The sequence below is a fragment of the Clarias gariepinus genome, chromosome 6, assembly GCF_024256425.1.
Source record: "Clarias gariepinus isolate MV-2021 ecotype Netherlands chromosome 6, CGAR_prim_01v2, whole genome shotgun sequence".
Taxonomy (NCBI): domain Eukaryota; kingdom Metazoa; phylum Chordata; class Actinopteri; order Siluriformes; family Clariidae; genus Clarias; species Clarias gariepinus.
Genome location: NC_071105.1, coordinates 15,301,544 through 15,318,951, shown reverse-complemented (window position 1 = coordinate 15,318,951; position 17,408 = coordinate 15,301,544). Strand labels below are relative to the sequence as shown.

Below are 17,408 nucleotides of genomic sequence, written 5' to 3'. Positions count from 1 at the left end.
TCAGCCTTTCAAAAAAACTCCACTGCTGCTTTGTTTGGTCTTTTGCTCAGTGATCATGTAAACTCATTGTCTCCCTTTAAATATTTTCTTTGTATGTGCGTTATCACACTAGTCATGATAAAAGCACTGTCAATACTGCTTTATGAAAGCCAGGCAATTAAAATCTCCACTAACAAACCTCCAATACAATAAGCTAAGATCAGGCCTTTGCTAGCCAGTTAACCTTTAACATGCTTCACTAGTTAAAGGTATGGATGCCTATTCTGCGTCACCTCCACAACCAGTAGAGACAGAGCATCATGAGGTAGAACAGCCAATACTAAGGATTTGACTGGTTTTAATACATTTTAAAGAGCTGTGAATAATAGGTAGATAGTTTTTTTTATTTTATTTGATCCAGTAGCATTAATGTTTGTCTGCAGTATTGTATCAACTACCCATGAACTTAAAACTTAAAAACAGAAGAGGAGATACTATCACAAAACAACAAAGTACTTTGGACATAATGGAAAAACTATATATAGTTTAATTTGCAATATTAATAATGATTTAATTTGTAGCAATTTGTCAGTTTAATCGTTATTCAATAGTTGTAAATTTACCGAAGTGTCAATTGACACTTCCAGATCAAAAACTGACTCATTGATTCACTTAATTGAATTAACCAACAAAAGACTGATTAAATTTTAAAAACCTGTTAAATTGCAAGGCTTTAGTTTAAAAAGGTTTAATAATAGCCTTAATAACCTTTATTCATTCATTCATTCATTCATTAGTCTGTGTGGAAGTGAGGAAACCCATGAGTGGGACACTACATCACAGGCTATACAGACACACACAGTGTACATGCCACCACATGGCAAACTGCATCCACACACACACACACACACACACACACACACAGCTGTACATAAAGGATTAAAGATATGTTCCATGTTGTAGTGCCCAGTAACTACACTACTCCTTCTACACTACTCCGATTGCTGGCTGATGACCTCACGGGATTACTGTTTTCCAAAGTGTATGGAATTCAGTATTTCTCAGTCCTTCCTTTTTAGCCACTCCAACAATCTTGACCACGTCAGCTCATAAACAAACTCATCAAGCTTTAACATGCTTATTTAATGAGATTATAAGGGCGCGAGTACAGGGAAAAACAACATGCTTTGTAGGGCAGGATCATAATGATCTATTTAAAATCTGAAAAACCTCACTGATGTAATATCTCAGATCCTAAAGTTTAAGTCAGCCAACTGATTAAATTAAAAGAAAAATACAGTACAATGCAAAAGTCTTGCATATTATGAAAAAAAAAAATTACAAATAATTATGAAGTTAAAAGAGCCTAAATGGTTTTCAAGGTGGAACAGTAAATGACATCTTGACGTCATCCTGGAAAACAATTTAATTATTTATATAAATAAAAATGGTTTTGTGTGTTTGTTAGTCAGATCTCACTATTTCAACTATATCCTAACATTTCATAAATTGGAAGACCTGAAACCAGGGTCAGAAAAATTTCTGTCTGTCAGTATGTTAGTAGATCTGTCTAGCAAATTTTGTCACAGCATCACCCAAAACTGGCTGAATAGAATTTAATGAATCTTTGCCAGTCCTTCTGAAGTCAAACCTTCGCCATAAATGAAATCAAAATGTCAAGTAGAAGGGAGGTTATGTGCAGTTGGGTACCAGATTGCGTCATAGCAGTTGGCGCTTTTTTGGACAAATATAACTTTCTTTCCCCCGAGCTGGGCGCGGCTACGTCACGCAACAAAGCCAATTAACACGACAGTTTACCATAAATACACAGAATGTAGAAGACACAGAAACGACTGCCATTTTATGAACGGTTATGTGCCGAATTTAATAATCTACTTTAAACAGGGAGTGTATTTGGCTGACAACGGAAAAAGTACAAATTAGCTTTGAACAAAATATACTCAACCTTACAAAATTATATTTATCTGTATTAATAAGTTAGGCAGAGAGTTCTGCCATTCAGAAATACATGCAGACAATTATTGTACGTGGACTTCAGGCTAAAAAAATAATATCACTGATTACAATAAAACTTATCAGTTTATTTTTAGCTTTAATCTCTTAACTATTCCTACTTTACAAACTCTTTACTGGTCAATGACGGGTTCTAACGCTAGTTAACGATATATTGTTTGTGAGGTTTACAATAGTTAAATACAGTTTAATTTGGGTTACTTTTTACTGACTGCATACTGAAATCTATTGTGCATTTTTGTTGTTACCACGTGAGATCGCTTGTGTATCAACATTACGTTAATAGAATTGGTATATAGGCCCTGATAAATATAGAAATAAAGTAGGGCAGATTTAGTTTTCCCCATGAATATACACTGCATTAATCAGGTTGTGTACCCTGTACAGTGAAAAATCACAATAACCCATCTGGAATTTATTCTAAACTAAAGATGGCGGATTTTATTTAAATCTTGGATATGAAATATACAACTGAGCCAAATACCAGTAACAGGAAAACATTAATGTGAGTACATAAAAAAAACAATTAAATCTGAGCAGTTATGTCATAAAAAAGTGACACTGCCTCCTAAATGGAATTGTCACTGTCTGTAAAAAAAAGTTATGGTCAGAAAAAAAATATGAGAATGATTCTTTAATGTGTCTATCATGATGTAATCTATCATGGAACTGGACAACACACAACAGAAACCAGCGGTTTTCAATCATTGTTTTTTTTTTAGCTCCTGGAAATCACAACCCACCCTCAGAGATAAAACACAGGCAAAAAAAGTATGGACACCAGAACATCACACCCATGTGCACTTTTTGAGCATACTGTTCCAAATGATGCCCCACTTCACTGTTATAATAACCTTCGCTCTTCTGGGAAGGCTTTCCACAGGATTTGGAGTGTGGCTGTGGGGAATTGAGTTCATTCAGCCTCAGGAGCGTTAGTGAGGTCAGGCACTGACGTCCAGCAAGAATGCCTGGCATGCAATCGGCATTCCAGTTCATCTGTAAGGATCGGTGGGGTTGAGGTCAGGGCTCTGTGCAGGCCACTCGAGGTTCCTCGTTTTGTGCTGGAACAGGTTTGGACTACACCACATACTCTTAGTGAAGGGATATTTTAATATTAAAGCATTAAAAAACATCAGTAAACTAAATTGTACTTCCAACTTTATCACATTTATTTGTTTTCACAATCATTCGTCCACATTCTCTTGGCCTTTTTTTTAAAATATGTACAGTACTGAGATTTTTTTTTCTTGAAGGTATAAACTTATTTAAAATGGAATTAACTCCAAACATGAGACTGAAAAACAAGTCAGCCTGTAAACATCAAATTGAACCAAAAGAGAACAAAACATCTTCTCTCGTAGCAAGATCAAGAGAAAAAAAAAAAGTCAACCACTCCAATAAATACATATGAGGAAAAAAGATTGATTCGTTATGAATCACGATTCTTTTGTGTGGTGATTCATGTATTGCCACACTGTTGCCACACTGACTCTTAAATCGTTTATTTTTTCATAATAGAGCTGCACCGGTCAATCAGACAGTGACCAGAATTGGCTGGTTTTTAGTTTAATTGGCTTAAAATGGAGATATAACCGATTCTGTGCAGAGTGCTCAAGCCTCTGAGTAGTACAAAAGAAATGTATTTTAAATGCCACACACTTTAAAAAGAGTGCAAATTAGTCTAAAAAATTTCAAGTAAAATTTTGAGACTTTGGAGGCGCTTTAGGCGGTAATTTAAATTTTCAAAAATTACAGCTGTACATCTGTATACCCCTAAAGGTGGTACACTCTAAACTATTCCCATCAGGCTCCTGTTTAATAGGACTGAATTATGACTTAATTATTATTAAGTTTGTTTAAAAACAATATTTATGGTGGATGACAGATACATGCTGCTCAGTGAAAAAGAGGCTTTTTTTTTATTAATTTCATTATCAGTTAAATGTTAACTTCTTGTATGTCAACTTATTTTGTATTGTTTAAATTGTGCCCTTGGTTTTTAAGCAAAAAAACTCATATGGGTTACATTTAATTTCTCATGTCCAACCAAGGTGTGAAGCTAGTGAATAAAGCTAAGGTATAGGGCTTCTGAGTTGTAACAACTTTTTTTTTAATGTTCAAAGTCTTACATTTGTTACAAAATGTTTATAACTTTATAGAATTTATTATGATTATATAATTATAAATGTAATTACAGAATTACAATATAAATCTAATTAGCACCTAGGTGACGTGATAATATTGTATCGGGAGGCCACAGGTGATTCCCATCCCTAATAATCAGGGATTATTAACCTAACTTTTGGGCAGTCTCAACTGCTTATACATTTTCATAATAATCCTTTCCTGTTCATGATCTCCCCACACGGTACCAGAGAAACTGATTTGCCTAAACCACAGTACAGCATTCCAGTAAACAGTCTTCACCACAAACACAGGGAATCAACACAACAAAACCTCTCATTTCCCTGACATCATTAATATATACAGGGGGGCAGAAGAGAACATATTCAGGGGTGTGCGGATAAACACGTACTCTACATGAACAAAATTATTGGATCAAACCTGTTAATTCATGAATTTAGGTGTTTCAATCAGGGCCCTTATTCAGCGTAACAAGTTCTCTTGGACAATGCTATGATTCCAACTTTGTTGAAGGTCCTTTTCTATTCCAACATGATTGTGCCCTAGTAAACAAAGCACTATATAGATAATATGTGATGAGTTCAATATGGAAAAACTTGACTGGCCCGCACAGAGCCCTGACCTCAACCCCATCAAGCACCTCTGGGATAACCTGTAACAGAGATTGCAAGACAGGCCTTCTAATCCAACATCAGTGCCTGACCTCATAAGTGCTCTACAGAATGAATGTGCCTAGAAACACTTCAAAATCTTGTGGACAGCTTTCCAAGAAGAGTGGAAGCTGTTATAGCTGAAAAAGGGGAACCAACTCCATGTTGAAGTATATGTATTCGGATACAATGTGATTGCAGGATTGGCCAAATACACTGTCCTTACAATGTAGATACCATTAGAGATGTTAATTCACAGATTCTTTGATTTATTCAACTAATCACTCATTAGCCATAATGATTCTAGAGGGGAACAAATAATAAATACACAGTAGAAACTCATGTGTTATTATATTATTGCTTACACCCCCTAAACACACACACACACACCTTGTGAATGCTGCCTACAGCGTATATAGCAATTACAGACTCTTTAATTTGAAACACTGAACACACAAACTCCCATGGTCATTTATTAAGGCGCCACTACATTTAGTACGTAAACTGATTTATATAATTTCTATGTATATATATATATATATAAACAAGGACAACAGTTGAGCAGCGGTGTAACATCTCGTTACAACACACACGCACAGCGGTAGCAAACAAACATTTAATTATCAAGGTGAGACGTCACACATACATACATACATACATACTGTATATTATTATATATATATATATATATATATATATATATATATACGCGCGCGCACTCACCTGAGCTCAGAGCGTCGCGTCGCGTGAGCCGTTTAAAAAGCACTCTTTTCCAACCGACAAAAGCGGTGACGCTGCTTCAGTGATAAAGTACAAATGTCTCTAACAAATAGAAACAAAACCACTCCAATAAGAAAACAGGAATTCTGTGAAACCTATTATTACTCCTTCAGAAGATAAACAAAAAAAAACACAAAAAGACAGGCGACCTTTCACTTCTCTGAGAGCAAATCTACGCGGAATGGTGGGAACGGTGCTGGACGACTGGAATCTAAAAATCTCACCGGCTGCATAACAAATCTCTCGCTATTGCACAAATAGTGTACTACACGGCTGCAGTCGGTAGCACTACGTGTAGTGCGCTTATGTAGACCGTCAGGAGTCATATGGGATAGGGCTTCCCTAGCTGGGCCTGCTTAAAGTGCCCTCTATCGGCAGGATTCTTACAACCATGACCCACCCGTTTCATGTATGGAAGCACTTGTATACCAGACTGAGGATGCAGAAATTAAATCGAGGATAATTAATTTGCAATACAAAAATCAGAGATGTTGTAAATTTTTAAACCGGCCTTATATAGTCTTCTTTTAATGTGCAAATTAATTTAGTAGGCTGCATGACCCATCTTATTTAAGTTCAGTTTAATTTATTCCTATATAATTTTATGCCCTTAAGGATTAAGTAAAAAATTTAGGAGTCCAGTTTCAATATTTACCTCTGGTCAGTTTACATGTTTAACCTGTGGTTAGCAGGTTTCCTCTGGGTACATCAGTTTCCTCCCTTAATCGAAAGACATGCAAGTTACACTAATTGGAGTTCCCAAATTGGCCGTAGTGTGAAAATAAGTATCTGAGAATGTGTGGGTGTGTGTGCCCTGCGATGGATTAGCACCCTGTCCAGGATGTACCCCGCCTACGCATTAAGTCTCCTGGGATAGGCTTCAGGAACTCCCCGCGACCCTGTATACAGAGTAACACAGTACTGTACAGACTGAGAGGACAAAGTGAGAGTAGAAGATTTAGGATTTAGGACCATCTCAATTTTTTTCCCTATGTATGTTAAATCAGACTTCATAAAAGGTTTTTTGGTACTGTAAGAATTAAAACTTGAAGCAAAGTTTTGTTTTAAAATGTGCATGATTTAAATAATTATGTGCACAAAACCGAAGTATTGCTAAAGATTTATGCAAAGTGAACACAAATCATGTGATCTTTATCAAACTCCTGTCCTACTGTACGTGTTTTCACTGGTGCCACGCACCAATGAAGTATTTCATTTGTAGAATCGCTTTTCTTCTATCACTTTCCATGTTTCTCCCATAAATATCTATGAATCCTAGTCACATACCACATAGTACAGCTTTCAGAAAAGATTGTGAGAAAATTGCATATTACAAAAAATAAAAAAATTAAGTAGTATTTAATGCATTTATTTTAGGGGAATCGGTCATTTCATATAAAAGTCTTTTAACTGATTAATCATCACCAGTTATACATTCAGATATCAAAACAAAGAATCACAGTAAATGTATAAAGTACTTTCAGGTATTAAGGATCTTTTTAGCTAGTCAGAAGTTTAATGAAAGTTTATTAAACTCCCTGCAAACATACATACATCAGTAAATTACATTAAAAAGAATAGTAAAATTCCTGAATTTTTGTCCATGATCTAAAAATGATATACACATTAGACACTGATTAAGTTCTTTCTTCATATTACAGCTGTAAGCATGATTGTTTATTCATAAGCCAATTTATTTTTAGGATAGCAATATATCCAGAGCCTGTCCTGGAAACACCTTGGATTGTAAGGTGAGAATACACCCTCAAAAGGATGACAGGGCATAATCCACACACACTCACACCTAGAAGAAATTTACTGCACAGGATCAAATCAGGGATCCTGGAGCTGTGAGACGACAACGCCACCTGCTGTGCCACCAAGTTATCTTTATATTCTGAAAAACAAATAATTAATAATAATAATAAAAACACTCAGCACTTAGTTTATAAAACATGTTGACTTTTATTGCTTAGAGAATACAGCTTACAGCTCCTGCAAAGCCATGTGAACACGTGCCTCAACTAAAACTTACCAATCTTCACAAGATAAGAATTGACCACAAATTTACAATGCAACTTCTACACATTGCACCAGAGAAATACAGAGGAACAAAAACCTTCTGCTCGGATATGAAAAGATTTTTAAGTTTTGATAGTTGCTATCAATATAGGGACACTGACGGTGGCATAGCTCAGTGCCATCAGTGACCAGAGTTTTTTTCTGCAAGAGTGTAAAACTGTCCAGAGGGTTTTTAAGACTATCTGGTGACTGAAGTTTCTTCTCTATCTTTGGTACTAAAGAGACAGATATTATTCTGTAGTTCTCCTTTCAATACTGTTCTGAACACAGGCCAGACAAAAGCTGCGTCCTAAATACACTGTACTCTTACCAACTAAAGAGAGACAAAACAGAAACGTCCTACTTTACAACCCAGTTCGGCTCTGCCTAGCAAACAGAGCAAGACAGGGAAGGAACCACTGCTGTAAAAATTACAGGGGGGAGGGGGAAGTATTTTAACTAATTATTTTACAAAAACAAAAAGCAAGAAATCTACAGGACACCTAAAACAGGAGGCATTTGAGTGTAAATACTCATTCCTGCACCAAACCGAGAACAATTAAACGTAATGCATCTTCTGCCGCCAATATATCATACAACACAGGAGTCCAAAAAACAATGACGTACATACAACATGGTGCCTTAAATATTTGAACTGTCTGATGAATGTAGAAATACGTCTCTGAAAATCAGAAGGAGGACAAAAGTCTAACTCTATTTTGACATAAGGGGAGGGCCAAATAAAACAGCCGTCTGGCAATGTTTTTTCTAAAAAGTCAATATAAACGGATACTGCGTGTGAGAGAGAAAAACAAAGACAGAGAGAGAAAGAGAGAAAGAGAGAGAGAGAGAGATATCACATGTCATCCTCTTCATCATCTTCTTGGGAGGATCGGGCGTGTTGCGCTGCGGTAGCTGAAGCTGCTGCTGCTGCTAACTGGGCCTGCTGTGCCGCCTGTTGCATCTGCAGCCACTCCTGCTGGGCGAGTTCAGCTTGCTGCTGCCGTGCCTGCAACACACAACACACACGTAAGACACATGTACCACACTGCCCCATACACACCAGCCACAGGATAGTATTATTATAAAAAAAGAAAAAAGAAGAAGACTTTGATCTGCTCACTGCACAGGCTTTGCTTTTTGCAGTAGACACAAATAAACCTTTTCACAGGTATTTTTTTAGTACACTGTATGACTAAAAGTGTGCAGATGTCTGTCAAACAGAAGCATATGAGGGGCCTTCCTGAAAGTTGGAAGCATTTAACTGTCTGATTTTTTGTATGCTTTAGCATTAATTTCTCTCTTTACCAGTGTCTAGACCTTATTCATTGGAATCATCATCATCATCCGATATAAATCTTAATTTGATTATTATTGCAATTCTCTAAGTATCACGATTTTATTAATATCCCGATTTGATGTTAATTTTCTTCCAACTTTGTTACACATTTAAGACCATTAACCTTAAAAAAACAAACAAATAAAAATGTTTGTTGCCATAAGGTTTTTTTTTTACCATAGCTGTATGCACTAGCTTTACTTCTGAATTAACCACACAAGTAATTAGATTTAAAAGACATTTTTTTACTTAAAAACCAAGGACAGCATACAAACAATACAAGCTAATGTTAATACAAAAATTTAACAGTTAGTTTACAGTGCCTTGAAAAAGTTTGTCCCTTCCTTGTTTTGGTGAAAAAAAAATTTTGCATTTGATTCTTGTTTTGCTTTTTTTTTTTTTTTTTTTTTTTTACACATTTGTACTCTTCAATGATTCATTTAATACTACACAAAGAAAACCGGAGTTTTTTAAAGGCTGGCCCCATGTGAAAAAGTAATAGCCCCTGACTGGTTGTGCCACCCTTGGCAGCAAGAATTGCAATTAGGGCCTTCAAGTGCAATTAAGTTTTTCACATTGCTGCGGAGGAATTTTGGCCCACTCTTCTTTGCAAGAATTGTTTTAATTCAGCCACTGGAGGGTTTTTGAGCATGAAAGGCCTGTTTAAGGTCATGTAAATCGGCTTTAAGTCCAGACTTAGACTTGGCCACTCCAAAATCTTCATTCTGTTTTTTAAGCCATTCAGAGATGGACTGGCTGGTATGGTTTAGATCATTGTCGTGCTGCATTACCCAAGTGGGCTTGAGCTTGAGGTCAAAATAACTTATGGCCGGACATTCCCTTTTAGGATTTTCTAGTAGAAAGTGGTTCCATCAATTATGGCAAGTCGTCCAGATCCTGAAGCTGAAAAGCAGCCCCATACAATCACACTACCACAACCATGTTTAACTGCCATTTTAATGTTTGTTTAATGAAATGCTGTGATAGTTTTATGCTAGGTGGCAAGCACATCTTCCAAAAGGTCAAACTTTTTTTTCACCTTCATCAGTCCACAAAAAATGTACCCTAAAATCTTGGGAATAATCAAGCTATGTTTTGGCCAATGCGAGGCGAGCCTTTGTGCTCTCTTTGGTTGCCAGTGGCTTTCGCCTTGGAACTCCCCCATGGATGCCTATTTTGCCCATCTATTTCTCATTGTTGCATCATAAACACTGACCTTGACTGAGGAAAGTAAGGCTTGCAGTTTTTTTTCGATGATGTTCTGGTTTATTTCCTGGATGAGTCTCTGTTCTGCTCTAGGAATAATTTTGATAGGCCGTCCACTCCTGGGGCCACTGTTCCAAGTTTTCTCCTTTTGAGGATAATGGAGGTCACCATAGTTGGCTGGCGTCCCAAAGCTTGTACCCCTTTCCAGACTGATACTCATCACTTTACTTGAAGTTCTTTTAGATCATGTTGCTTTTTGAGACCTTTTAATGTTAGCGTGCATTGGAGATGGAACAACAAATGGATCCACAGAGAGCTCAACTACCCTGCATTTCTTTCTAAACAGTCTGGTAATGATTACATATTTTCCAGCTAGCCCAATGACGCAGTTGATGAGGTCAGCCTTCCTTGTGGTCCAGGATGTATCGAGGCACATTTTATTCCCAAAACAAATGATGATGTCATACGCCTTGCAGACCGTCCCCAAATGGAAATGCTGGTTCCAGATGCATTTGACTCTAGACACACCTTTACTTAAATGTTGTGATCGGGTCACAAAAGGCAGATCTTAATGCCAGCTGTGAACTGAGTCCAGAGGCCTAACATAATCCAGCATGACAATGGCCTGATGCACAAAGCAAGGTCCATAAACACATGAGACCCTTTCACACAGCATGTGCCTTTTATTGCACCCCTGTGCTCTGTGTAAAAGGCACGGAGGTGGGATCGTTGTCAATGTTCCTTCAGGCCTGGAGTAAAGGGAGGAACAGGAGCAAAATAAGATATTTGTAAAAGGGAAAATTCCCATCACAGAAGGGGGTGGGTCTAATGTTTTTGAAAAGTATGCAACCCATTCCTAAAAGACAATAAAAAGCTTGCTGCTAACCTGCATATCTATACATATAATAAAACTGCAAAGTTGACATGTCTGTACATTGAGGAAAAATAATTTGGGGGTACATAAGATATGCAATAGAACACATCAAGATGTTTTTTGGAGTCTGTCTGCTTGTTTACGCATCATGTAAAAACTACTTAAAGACTTTTAACCCTTTATCATAATCGGCCGATGGGAAGCAAAGATCTGCTGATCTGAAATTTAAATGGAAAACATGCTTGAAGATGCTGTATGAAAGTGGCTCATGTCTTAATAGTGCTGTACATTTCGTAATATGCGCTCATAATTGTGCAAATCTACTTAATAAACACGCCCACCGTTCATTTATTTCACTTTACGGCAACACATACAAATTTTATTTAATTCCATAATTCAGTAGATGGCGTTGTACATTTTTTTTTAAACGCTCTTATGAGTGTGCAATTAAATTCCATGTGAATGAAGTCACTGGCACATCTAGTATTATACAAATCTTTAACTTAAATACTGCTAAAGCCTTAGTGCATTAAAAACATTGAACTGAAAAATTAGCTGAAATAGATACTGATCATCAGTGCCTCACTTTTTTATTTAACTAAAAATATGGAAGCTTTTTATGACTTCTTTGTTAAATTTGGCTATAAGAATTCAAACACACCAGAGTGTAAAGTGCTGCAATAATGATTAACAGAACATTTAGGACAGTTAAAACGTATGCCATTAGAGGCCACATTTGTCATGTGTACCTTGGCGAATAACTCCTGCTGCTGGCGGAGTAGCTCCTCTTCTGGGATGCCGAGATTTTCCAGACGTGAGCTGGCCTTTCTCCGCTTCAGCGCGACTGTTTTACATTCCTGCAAAACGTCCTTCACTTCCGTTATGTAGGATCCAAAACCGAGACTTTCAAGTGCTTCAAGAGAAGAAGAGGGGAAAAAAAGAGGAACATTTTAAATCATTGGTGTCTGTGATTCATTAGTCACAGGTATTAGCATTCATCATCACACAGGCTGAGACCACAGCATTTCAAACAGATAACTATGCACTATTACTTAGTACCTTAAAACATTTATAGAAGTCCTGTGAATACACAAATGTACCGTAAATACACGTTAAATTATAAAGAAGAACGAACAAAGAGTGTGCCCAAAATTTACAAATGAAAAAATTAATTACTTAATTATAATAAAAGCTTTCTTGGGCTCTAATTGGAAACAGGAAGGCACAGTCTCATGCCTAAATCCAGTGTTTGCATACAGTATTGCCCCAAAGTTGCCCAATTTTCTCACTGTCTTACATGTCGCTTAACCCAATGCATTATCCAGCCCATAAAAACACCATTAGAGAGAGAGCTAAGTAGAGAGGGGGCAGTGTGGATATTGGTAATTATTTTTGGCGTTAGATTTTATGTCTAGCTTGACTTATCTGTTGTCATTGCAGAATATTTACTCTGTTCTACCCAAGAATACATTATTCCATTTCATCCAACAGACTGTGGAGTTATTGGCCATTAGCGATTATCCGTAACCTGGCAACATATCACTGTAGGCTACTCTCAAGTCTTGTCTCAAACCGCTTCCTCATAGACACATTTGCAAATATTAAAACACTTCCATATAAGGGGATATGAGACAGACAGACATCAAGGAATTAAGTCAGCTGTTTTGGCAGATGTTTGAGTGGAAAGACTGACAGAACTCTTACATTTCAGTGAAGGAAGTGTGACCTCTGTGCAGGTTAGTCTAAGTGAAGAAGATCCCAGATAAGGTGCGCCCTTTGTGCCAATTAATCCAGGTGAATGAAATGTGACCTCTATGCACAGAAACGAGTGACAGTAAAGTGCTATACTTTTCAATCTCAGTGAAGGAGGCTTAACAAAGAAATAAACAGGCCTGAATTTTAATTTTCCACGCACACCAAAGCATATGGTAATGCATCACACGGGGGTTACAGCGAAAAAATAAAATACGCATGTCAGGATAATCCGGAAAAACAAGCAGTATCCTGTGTTTATATATGAACCATGCAGTGCTGAAACAAAAATTAATCCAAGACAGTAGGTGGAGATAAGTTATGACCAGTTACAAATCTGCTTGTTATTTACAGACTCTTTCTGCATTTGTTAGTTCAGCTCATGGCACCAATCTTTAAAAGCAAAATCTAAAAACGCAGGAGAACATAAGATTTGCTGCATTAAACATAAATAAAAAAAATTATATAAAACTACAAACAAGTCATATACAAATGAAATACAGAGTCATTTCATTGGTCTAGCTATCATCATGTGAAGAGCTGATTGTCCCTCAAGTTTTACCCTGAGGTTTATACAAACACAGCTTAATTTGAACAATGAAAGGCAACACCTTTAGGAAAATCAATGGAAAGCACTGGTTAAAACTGCTGCTGCTATTCGTTCCAGTTTCTGAAGCTTAACATTGTGTGTGCTCTTACAGTTGTGATTTAACTTGAAGGCTTTATTAGTGGAGTATGTGATGCAAATGCACGAGTTAAATGCAGAGTGCACTGGGGTAAGAGATACTAAACAACATCGCTTGCTGCCTTGGGAGATTCCAAATGCATTTTTGCACCCCCGGTTAACCCACAAAAAGAACCAACTTAGTATTGTCTGTGTCCTGAACGCTCTGACCATGCAAAGTGTGGAATAGAAGGGACAGGTCATTCTGTATTTGAAAAATAATTTGTTTAAACAAAGAGATGCCTGCTCATTTTACAAGAGCAAAGGTGATCTTGTCTAGACGATCTTTATGCTGTTTACAGTGAACAGCAAACTGCACTTCTGTATGTTCATTCTCTGCAGTCTAAAATAAAGGCATGCATTCATACACACATTTAAATAAGATGGATACAACATAAAATAAGATGGATACAACAATATAATATTTAAGAAACAGTAACCCATGTTTAGGCCCATACCTTACAGTACAAGGATGGTCCTACATGTCTGGAGGATATAGCTGTTTTGGATGATGACATTAGATGTCTAGTGATCCAACAGTGAAGACCACTGAATATTTGAGGTTTGAGACCTCAATTTCGACAATTTAGTTTGAACACTTCCAACGGTAATAACAGGTGTAGGTATCAGGTGCAAGTTAGATACCCTAAAGACAAAACACAGGAACTTAAGACCACAAAGCACGAGTCAAAAGAAGTTTGGAGGAAATCACACCTTTGCTACAAAATCTAACTGGGAAACCTTCTAACACAAAAAGAAAGCGAACACAAATGCACACTCAACTCTTGATTAAAGTAAAAGACATAGCTACACCATGCTGTCATGATCATACTTAACTCTACACATGTTCATTACATAATGGTGGACCTAATACAGATGCAGTGCAAAACACTATAAGCATCAGGTTACAGTTTTCATTTACAATAACTCTCAAGCTTTTGACATCATACTGTTTATTGAACAAAAAAAATAAATAAAAAAAAGATTTTTTTCATAAAATATTAATAAAATGGTAGCAAATGCAGTGAAAGTGCCTTTTATAAATTATAAACATTGAAGTTCAGCCTGAGATGGCACGAGGCTGGTATTTATAGACTGAAAAAGGGGAAACCAATCCTTTTCCAAGTCACTGTTTGCAGATTCACTGTTAGTAGATTATAAACCTTAAACTCCTACTAGAGTGTATGAGAGAGCATTATAAATTGCTTAGCTGTATATTTTTTATTAACTTTTAGATAAGACAAATACATAATTTTTCAACATAATGTCCTAGTTTTTTAATACACTTTCGTCCATCTGTTCACAAGTTTTCATATTACCTTGATTTAAAAAAAAATTCGGCTGAGCTGCAAGCCACAAATGCATGAAAGTGAATCTTGGTTCTTGTAGGGCTGCTTTCAGGGACTAAACACGTAAAAGTTTGATGGAGCAAGATCAGGATCATAGAGAGGATGCTTTAATGCCTCAAAAAACAAATTTTTTTACAGGGTGGACAGAAGTGTGCAGACATGCACCTGCTTCTTCTTGATGGCTAACACTTGAGCTTCTCTATCCATTCATACAGACTTCATGACATAACACTTTCTCATGTATACCGCGCACTAAGTCATATATTAATTAAACGCTCGCTGCTCTGGTATTGTACAAATCAGAAGTGAGGCACCCATTTTCGCACACAATGCAGTTACAGTGGTGGAACACGCTCACACCTGCACAGCAGTACTAAAAAGTTTAAACGGGATGATCAGTGTGAATAAGTGAACATGGGACAGTGTTTGTGATTAGAAAAGCAGGTATTGTGCACATCTCCACAGTATCCAGGAGAGATTATTCACTGAAGCATGAAGTGTAAATCTCTTGGTAATGAGATAAATGATTCTACTTAGAAGGAAGTTTTCCTCCAAAGGAGGCCTATTTTGGTGTTTTTTTAAATAGACATCATACACAGAATAACTGATTAACACGTGAGTAATGATTAACTAGAATACAACAACAAGGTATTAAGAAACAGAGGTGTCCACATGCACAAACATGGTGTGCGCGCGTGTGTGTGTGCGCGTGTGCTTACCGTTGATGACATGCTCCGGGGAGATGGTCTTCTTCTCAGACTTGTTGCAGATCTCATTGGCCTCGGAGGAGACCAGATGGATGAACTCGGTGCAGCAGTTCACCACCAGCTCCCGGGCGTCGTTGGCCACCCGCACGTTAGGAAGTGTTTCTTTTATCATCTTGTTGATGGCTGCCCTCGGGATGGTGAGGTCGTCATCGTTTCCGGACGAAGAAGCCATTCTTCACCTCTGGACACACTTTTGATTTCGCGGGAACTTTATCCAGCGAGCTAGAGGAGCGAGTTTAAAGAGACGGAAGCCAAAGCGGTGCCGTGAAGGAGCTGGGTTTTGCTCTCCTCACACAAGCTTATTCCTGACAAGACTGGACTCGTATTTAAAACACACACACACTGCAATGTCAAGACGGAGAAAGTATCAGACTTATAGTTAAATAACCGAATATACCCGAACACCTAACTGCAGGTCTTAAAAGCTGTATAGGCGTAGGAAAGTGGCTCTACTATCTTAACGTGTTCCTAATTAATGTTAAATTCCCGCGACCAAAACAATTCAGGTTACATTGGAAACTTGGCTATAAAACAGAATTCTTTATCAACGGAGGCATTATGAAGTTATATCGCATTAAACGCGCCGGAAGCAGCATTTAATTCATTACTTTTAAGATATTAAATTCTTCCCCCCCAACACGGTTGTTATAGCGATCTTCAGAGTCAATCCCACAATGCAAGGCTGAAGGATATCCGGTGCCGTGTTCCGACAAGTCCCGCCTCTCACTCGTCATGATTGGCTAGATGCAAGACCGTTGTTCTAAGTATTGATTGGCTAGTTAGGTCACCCAATGAGAAAAGACCTTCGAGTGTAAAGTAGTAGCCGTTCACAGACAAAGGGGGCGTGGTCTATTAGAGTATTACAGAAAAGAGGCAGTGCTTTGCCTTGCTCAAACACACCACGCGCTGTTAGATTTTTCTGAATATTGCTATTTCATTATTATAATAGGTTTTATTACATGTATTATTTTGAAACATATGTAACGATGGAAAAAACAGCATTTCCTGCTATTTCGAAAAATAATCTATTTAAAGCTTTAAACACCATGAACATTAGTGACAACTGGTGGTCAAAATGAGGAAATGCACATATTAATCGACCGAATATGTTAGTGGAGGATTCAGTGTATTTTAGAGCCCAAGCATTATGACGTCATAGTGATAACGCCATCGCCTCGCTCTGATAGTGTTGATGTCTGATAGTGCAGAAGTCAGTGGAGGGCCCTATTTCTATGGATTATTAGGGCCCAAAAACGATGACATCACACTATAAAGTTATTGCGTTTTACTGCGGCTAAGAGTCTCATCCCTATACCTTGTTGCTCCAAGCATGGAACCAGCTAAGGAAGGCCACTGAAGTATTTAAAGTGTATATATATATATAGTTTGTACAGAAAAAAAATTCTCCAAATGCAGGTAACATGTAAGACATGCCTGAAAAGGTGAAAGCATAAGCATGGGTAAAATCCTGAGCTAGCTGGGAAAATGCACTCAGTGTTGGGATGGAAATCACCAGGGATCAGCCGATATAATATCACAATACCATGGTGCTGTTTGGATGTGTATTGTGATTCTGTGCTACCTGCCAATATGTGAAACAGTTAAACCTTGGCTTGCAAACATAATTCCTTCTGGAATCATTGCTGGTGAGTTGGGAGAGGAAGAGGGTTTATTGTGTAGGGCGACTTTCTCACACACACACCAATGGAATCACTGCTCTCTGACAGAGAGTCAGAAAATTGGAATCT

The 17,408-nt window shown here is 37.5% G+C and overlaps 2 protein-coding genes across 4 annotated transcripts in view; both read right to left on the bottom strand.

Moving 5' to 3' along the window:
- The window catches only part of gng12b (guanine nucleotide binding protein (G protein), gamma 12b), a 63,059-nt gene extending 57,218 nt beyond the window's left edge, over positions 1-5,841 (bottom strand). For 2 of the 3 annotated variants that reach the window (XM_053499027.1, XM_053499024.1), the window contains exon 1: positions 5,532-5,810. The gene's annotated coding sequence lies outside the window, so the exon portion shown is untranslated. Of the gene's footprint in view, positions 1-5,531 lie in introns of all 3 variants that reach the window. The other variant, XM_053499026.1, reaches the window with a different exon arrangement.
- A 1,692-nt stretch (positions 5,842-7,533) lies between these two features.
- Positions 7,534-16,323, bottom strand: dr1 (down-regulator of transcription 1). The gene is made up of 3 exons (XM_053499672.1): positions 15,613-16,323; positions 11,818-11,981; positions 7,534-8,658 (listed from the first exon to the last, which is right to left on the bottom strand). Exons 1-3 carry the CDS (start codon positions 15,830-15,832, stop codon positions 8,506-8,508), a joined length of 537 nt encoding a protein of 178 aa, XP_053355647.1. The 5' UTR covers positions 15,833-16,323; the 3' UTR covers positions 7,534-8,505.
- Between the last annotated feature and the right edge of the window lie 1,085 nt (positions 16,324-17,408).